Here is a 7,560-nt window from a genome sequence, read left to right as displayed (position 1 = left end):
TTCAGTGAGCTGACCGGAATTCCTATCCAGGAGAACCTGCCAGCTGCCATAGACAACAGGAGTCAGAACATCAAAGAGTATTTCCAACAGCAGAAGACACCAGGAGTGGGGAAGGTTCTGGAAGCCTACAATGAAGAGAGTGGCAACAAGGCTATCTGCACCATCATGTGCATGCTTGCTCACTTCAAGGAGGGGGATGGTATCTTCCTTATGGCTGATGTGACTGTAACTTGCAGTGCACATACATAAATTAACCATTCCCTCACTTCCTCCCTCCCATCTCTGTCCTGCTATTTTGTAATTGTTAATTACCAGAAACCAGTCACCAGCCCAATCCTTTGCTATGGACACTTTGCACAAGTTATTCTAATATACCATAGACTCTGAACAGCCTGAGCATCAGACCAAAGCTAGCGCTTCAATCTTACACCCGGCTCATTTAAAGCGTTTACAAGGGGGGAGGGCTTTAGATACCTTTTCGAAAAGAAAACTTTTCCCATTTCCAAAACGTCGCCCCTTCTAAAAAAGCTCTCCATGCAGAATTCTGGTCTGGTTTCAGAGCAGTTATTCCAGTAAACCGTCTGTTTTTTTTTTTTTTGTTTTTTTTTTTTCTAAAACTGCCTCAATCTATATTCTCCATTCTCCGAGGCAGCGCACAGGCAGACATTGCTTGAAAATGGGCCCTCGGGAGATTGGTTCATCACGTTTAGTCCCATCCACCCCCTGCGCTCATTGGCATTGATGGAGCCTACTCCGTGAAGTGGGCGGATTCCATGATCTGATCCAGGCTATTCACTTGTTACAGTTTTTTTACAGACGCTAGGACACATTTCTCAATACTAAGGTCACTTGTGTACCTACAACTCAGTTTGCACATGCTTACATACTGTTTTCAAAACTGTTAAACTTATGTTCAAAACAATAACACAATACAAAACTGAATAAGACAGCAATTTGCTACATATCTACAGTAATATTTGAATGAAATATATTTTAAATCTTAGGTAACAACGTTTTTTTTTTTCAGTAACGGGTTAATCTAACTAATTACTTTTCCCGTCGTTTCAACGCCGTTACCATTACTGAAAGTTAAATGAGGTGCGTTACTATGCATTGATTTAATAAACTATGCAATCCGAATGCACCCCTGGCTCACACACAGCGAGTGTGGCGGTGGGTTAAAAATGAGATAAGCGATTATGATTGGCTAAGGCAGAGTCATGTGTTTCTTGGTAGCCAATCAGAACCAGTGTTTTTACACACATGCCGGCACAAGTGCCAGCGGCGCCAAACACACACACACAAACACACACGCAACAGCTACACCGAGATTCGGAGCAGCAGCAGAAATGGCGAGTCAGGAGCAATCCGATGAAAAGTTGGCATTTTCAAGGTGGAGTTTCATTGTGGTCAAAGGCAAGAACGTGCATCTAATGTGTACCCTACATGTAATGTGTGACAAACGCATCTACAAAGCTAGTGGCCCAAAACACTTTTCTTACAAAGATAATACTTGAAGTGCAGGATAAAACTCTTGCTGTCTTTTGACGTGCAATAAATATCGAAAGTTATGTACGAACACCTTTCTGTTCTACTCATTTCAACTGACTTGTGAAAACTGCTAAAAAAAATATATCTCTATATATTTGACATATATATATATATATATATATATATATTTTTTTTTTTTTTTTTACAGTAACGCAAATAGTTACTTTCCCTGGTAATGAGTTACTTTTATAATAGAGTAATTCAGTTACTAACTCAGTTACTTTTTGGAACAAGTAGTGAGTAACTATAACTAATTACTTTTTTATAGTAACGTTCCCAACACTGGCCCTGATTATATGATATCAATGCTCTGCTGCATAATTTCAATGACATCAACATTAAATCAGTGTGGTAGTATTAAACCTAAAGTATGATTTTGACAATGAGTAGATACTGACATGTGACTCATTTAACCCTTATGCATTGTTGGGGACATTTTCGTCCACTAGGGGCTAAAGTTGAGTTTTATTTTGGCCACAACTTTCTCTATGTTTGAGCTAATGGAATGATTTTTGGTGACAAATATTATTTTGACCCATATTTTGGGGAAATGCTTTGAAATTTTTCAAAAACTCAACGGTACACTTTGGGCAAATTCACTACTCTTTCATTATGTTCGTGGATGAATTTTTTTGGCATAAATCTATTAATATGGCGTGATCTTGGATCATTTGGTTCTTTGAAGCTCATCCTGGAGCTGCTGTCATAGCAACAGGTCCGTAAGCTTAAACCTGCTCGGGAGCAGGTTTATTTCATTTTAACAGGATTAGATCACTTCTTTTCAACCAGAACTGATACTCAAAATATGTCTGCTACCACCGCTACTTTATTACAAGAGTATCGTACTGATACTCTTGAACCAAATGATCCAGTGATCACGGCAAATTGTCAACATTCAAATCCAGTTAGCGGCGTCCAAAGAACAGGCCCCTGATCAAAACTACCAAATGTTTACAAAAAAAAATAAAAATCCAAGATTTTAACTCTTTAATTACCAAGCTCATAAAGGTCACCGATCTGAAAAAAAAAAAAAAAAAAACACATTTTCAATATAAAAAGAGATTGTGGACTGGATTTGTTTTTTTTACATTTTAATCACAGTCTTGGGCATGTCAGAGATTACTAACAAGATTGGCTTTGATGCATTGTTTTTGTGCAGCATTAGATTTTATTTTTTTTCTCCCTCATTTGTTGGTGGCTGTTTTTGCCCCATTGACTTACCACTATAACAATTTTTATTTTAAAAAACCCTGTCCAAACTGTTCACCTCCATGCCACACCGAATTGAGGCAGTAATTAAAGCAAAAGGAGCCCCTACCATGTACGGAGTACATGTGTGGTAAATTAACACATTCCAGAAGGCCAACAATTCAATTTGTTGGTTTCATGAAACATTCTAATTTGTTGGTGAATTTTTATTAAATGGGAGCCAAAGTCACAATTTAAAAGAACCAAACTACTTCAGTCTATGTACATTGAATTCACTTAATATTGAATTGCTGAGATGAATGATTTTATTTGAGAAAGTGGAGGACAGGCAGAAAACTTAAAACATTGAACAAACAGAGAAAACGAGTCATGAAGATCACGGAATTAAAGATTTCTAGTTGAACATTTCAATGACAACACCCTGACAGTTTCATTGAACAATTCCCTGCCCACTACCACCACGGTCCCCATCTGCCCCACGGTCCCGGTCTGCCCCACGGCCACCACGGTCCCCAGCCGCTTCCCTGGCCCAGTCCCAGTCCCTGTCCGCTTCCCTGGCCCAGTCCCTGGCCCTGTCTGCTACCCTGTCCATTTGCCTTAACCTGGCCCTGTCCGTGGCCCTGTCTGCTACCCTGTCCATTTGCTTTAACCTGGCCCTGTCCGTGGCCACTTCCCTCTCCAGTTCCGTGGCCCTGTCTGCTACCCTGTCCATTTGCCTTAACCTGGCCCTGTCCGTGGCCACTTCCCTGTCCAGTTCCGTGGCCCTGTCTGCTACCCTGTCCATTTGCCTTAACCTGGCCCTGTCCGTGGCCACTTCCCTGTCCAGGTCCGTGGCCCTGTCCACTTCCCTTACCGCTAGCCTGGCCCGGTCCACTTCCCTTACCTGATCCATGGCTGCTTCCCTGGCCTGGTCCACTCGCCTTACCCTGGCCGCTTCCCTGGCTCTGTCCACTTCCCTTACCCTGGCCGCTAACCTTTACTGGTCTACTACCCTGTCCACTTCCCTTACCCTGGCCAAGACCCGGTCCATGGCTGCTTCCCTGCCTCTGTCCACTACCCTGTCCCAGACCACTTACCTTACCCTGGACGCTTCCCTGGCCATGGCTGCTAGACTGTCCTGGTCTGCTACCCGGTCCACTTCCCTTACCCTGGACGTCTCCGTGGCCACTATCCTGTCCAGGTCCGTGGCCATGGACCTGTCCACTTCCCTTAACCCGGCTGCTTCCCTGGCCACGGCCACTAGACTGTCCTGGTCCACTACCCTTACCCTGGCTGCTACCCTGCCCACTAGCCTGAACCCATCCACTACTCGATCCTTGTCCGTGGCGGCTTCCCTGGCCCGGTCCACTGCCCTGTACTTGGCTGCGTCCCTGATCACGTGGTTCAGTGCATGCAAAGCCACTGGGGGTTGGGCAACACTTCCGTGTGGCTGGACACTGTCCATCATTGAAACAGCTTTCAGCCCACAGTGGAATCCTTTCCGGTAAGGGACACTGACCCGGCTTCACTGCATAGACACAGATAGTCAACTTTAGTTGGTGCATATAGACCATTATTCCCCATTAATTTGTGAAGCCAAAAAAAAAAAAAAAAGTCTGACGCAAATTTTACCACAAACAGCCACTGTGTGCCATCCAAATTCGTTTTTAAAATGCATGTTACATGTACCAATTTTGCTCTCAACATTACATCTGACAAAGCAACTAGCAAATATTGAATCTTCAGACAAAGTATACATTGTCATGGTTACAAAAGTTCTGATTCTAAGACACTTCAAATGACACATACAAACAATTTTCTAGTAAGACATGGACCTCATACTTTTAATTTGGTGGGCTAAGTTAATCACAGTTTAGAATTACTGGAGTAAACATTTTAAAGTAAGCGAATTCTAAAAGTGTTAAGTCTTAAATGTACAAGTAAATGGAAAAGCAGCAGTTGTGAATAAGTGGTCACACGGAGCTTGATTAGCAAGATGGTATTCAGTTTTAATCATATCTTCCATTTTGTATTTTTTGGGTAAGAATAAGCAGAACTTTCAGTACTTGTCTTATGTTGGAATGAAAGATACCACTTCTGGAATCTGCATCTGAAGTAGCATTTAGAGTTACACACGGTTCAAGTTGAAGTTAAAAACCACCAGTAGGTGACAGCAGATGAATGTTTGAAGTCTGAGATTCATTCAAACAGCAGATTCGTTCAGAAAGCACTTGACGGTTAATGAGTGAATCATGGAATCATTTTCTTCAACCAATTCATTCAAAAAGCTGCTTAATTCAGTAAAGTAAACAAAACAGAGCAAGCTGTTCGGAAACATTTTCAGTCACAATTGAGCTAAAACAAGCAATATTGGGTTTAAAACAAGTTTAATTTAACATCTACAGAAAAATGGTACTCATTGTTATAGATGGATCAAGTTAACTAGGCCTACATGAAATTATAAATTAATTCATACAGAAGAATGTCATCTACAATTTAGAAGGCCTGGAACTTCGGGTTTAGACTAATAAAATCAGTAACGGATTTGTGCACAAGCATACCAGTGAACACAGCAAAGCAATTGCTCAGATGTATTAGAAGTTGCCTTCTTTACTATAGCATCCCACCACACACACAAATTGTAGAGTGCCTCAAACTTATCTTCAGACAGGGCCTCACACCCCCTTTCAGCGTTTGTAAATAAGGGTCATGCTATGGGTCTTTTTTTAACACGTCTGCTTTAAAAACAAAACCACTTCAAAGCCTTCTACTCATTCCTAAACTGCGTTTAAAAAAAAAAAACAAAAAAAAAAAAAAACACCTTCAGTTCTGATTTTCAGCTGTGTAATGAAGTCAGCAGATCTGCTCACCTTTGCTTTGTCTTTGAATAGCGCGAGTAGTGTTCAGGTATCCAAACAGACACGATAAAACGGCAATCAACAAGAAATAAACTCGAGCGGTCATCCTCGCAGCCTGCAATCTCACAAAGATCATTACTGGAAAATGCGTTGAATTGATGCGTCAGAAGAAATAAACGACGAAGCACAAAAAAAATAAGAACATGTGTTATTGCAACATCTACCTCTGTAAAATGGGGGTTTAAAAATCCAACGAGATCAGGTCAATTGCAACCCTGATTAAACTCACCTGCCTGTAGCTTTCTAGTAATATGAAATGCCTTGATGAGCTTGTTCAGGTGAGTTTGATAATAATTAAGCTAGCCTAATTACGAGAGGATTTTGTGTTTCTATGGTGACATAAGCTGTGTCCCAAAGTGAAGTGCATGGACTCCGAAGTACGCTTTTGAAGTGCGAATCCGTCATAGCAGCGTGACGAAGGGTGTCCTAAAGTGAAGTGCGTGGACTCCGAAGTGCGGATGTGGAGTGTGATTGCGTCAAAGCGTCACGACGTAAGCTGTCCCAAAGTCTTTTTTTTTTTTTTTTTTTTCAGTTTTTTATTTATTTTTTTTTTTTTTTATTGAATATGCATTAGATAAGAAGGACATATAAGGAACAGAACAAATAGAACATCTACAGGAATTAAATTATATCAAGTATATGTAAAGCTTCACATATAAACCAAATCTAATATGTATATATATATATATATATATATATATACATAAAAAAATACAAAAGGAATACATAGAGGAAACATTATGCTTCAGTGGTAATACCGAAAATATTGTAGTAATATTTCAGGAATCTGTCACTTTTCTTGTTTTTAATTAACCTTAGAGACTTCAGGCATGCATCAATTTCAATTAAAAAATGAGGAAAAGTAGGCTGCGATTTAGAGAATTTTTGCTTGTGAATAAAAAACTTCCAAAAAAAAAAATTAACAATGTAATTAATTGAAGTGCTAGCTTTATCTTCTTTATAGTAACAGATTATATCCTTTAATTGAAAGGATTTGGAAGAATCAAGGTGCTTGCCAATATGAAGATATAACCTATTCCAGAAGTTACTAGTTTTTTTCACATTGGAAAAATAAATGAATCAGTGTTTCATCCTCACTCCCACAAAATGAACAAGAATTGTCAACATTCATATATTTTGCAACAGTATCATTCACTGGGTATATTTTATGTAAGATCCTAAAATGAACTTCCTTAGTTTTATTTGAAATACAATACTTATGAGGTAACATCCAGGCTTCCTTCCAGTCTATTGCTGTGTCCAAATTCAGGGTCTACATCCTTCGGAGGACTCATTTGAAGGATGTTACATCACAGCGCCGCGACGAAGGCTGTCCAAATTCGTAGGATCCTCAAGGGGCAATGAACTCGACCGGAAGTTGAAGTCGGGTGGGGGCTGCCATCTTTTAGCAGAACTTCACTTGCGTTAGCATTCCCATTGACTCCCATTCATTTTGGCGTCACTTTGACAGCGAATAACTTTACATCTGAGGCGTTTAAAGACTCTGTTTGTCCATTATTTATTTCTAAAGATACACGACAATGTATAAAGGGCTCCATTACCTTCTATGTTACATTATGGCCCCGTATAAACAGTTTTTGTAAAAAATAGGCTAACGATTGCGTCATAACCACTCGGCTCTCTGTCGCATTACCGTACAGACAGGAGGAGAAGCTCGCAGGCAATTAACTTAATATGGCGTACTGGCGTTACATTTTAAAATACTATACAAAATAATCAATCAGAATACTTACTCCTGCTCACTCACGACAAAGAACTCCCCGCTCAAGCTCGCCGTCTCTGCAAGATTAACGATGGCAGTTTGCACGCACAGCCACTAGAAGATTTACATCTGTCAGACAGGTTGCTGACGTCGTCAAGCTTCGTTTGAGTCTGCGTGTCA

At 40.4% G+C, this 7,560-nt stretch overlaps 1 protein-coding gene across 14 annotated transcripts; it reads right to left on the bottom strand.

Moving 5' to 3' along the window:
• Positions 1–3,047: 3,047 nt before the first annotated feature.
• LOC128002503 (uncharacterized) lies at positions 3,048–5,829 on the bottom strand. 14 transcript variants are annotated; one of them, XM_052592535.1, is made up of 5 exons: positions 5,610–5,829; positions 3,645–4,267; positions 3,555–3,614; positions 3,411–3,482; positions 3,048–3,362 (listed from the first exon to the last, which is right to left on the bottom strand). In XM_052592535.1, exons 1-5 carry the CDS (start codon positions 5,731–5,733, stop codon positions 3,213–3,215), a joined length of 1,029 nt encoding a protein of 342 aa, XP_052448495.1. In that variant the 5' UTR covers positions 5,734–5,829; the 3' UTR covers positions 3,048–3,212. The 14 variants fall into 14 exon arrangements, with proteins under 14 accessions (XP_052448495.1, XP_052448482.1, XP_052448461.1 ...); XM_052592522.1 differs by having other exon boundaries at positions 3,555–4,267; XM_052592501.1 differs by having other exon boundaries at positions 3,048–3,482.
• Between the last annotated feature and the right edge of the window lie 1,731 nt (positions 5,830–7,560).

This window comes from Carassius gibelio, chromosome A1, assembly GCF_023724105.1.
Source record: "Carassius gibelio isolate Cgi1373 ecotype wild population from Czech Republic chromosome A1, carGib1.2-hapl.c, whole genome shotgun sequence".
NCBI classification, from domain to species: Eukaryota; Metazoa; Chordata; class Actinopteri; order Cypriniformes; family Cyprinidae; genus Carassius; species Carassius gibelio.
The sequence above is the reverse complement of the archived record's forward strand: the minus strand, read 5'-3'. Positions and strand labels throughout refer to the sequence as shown.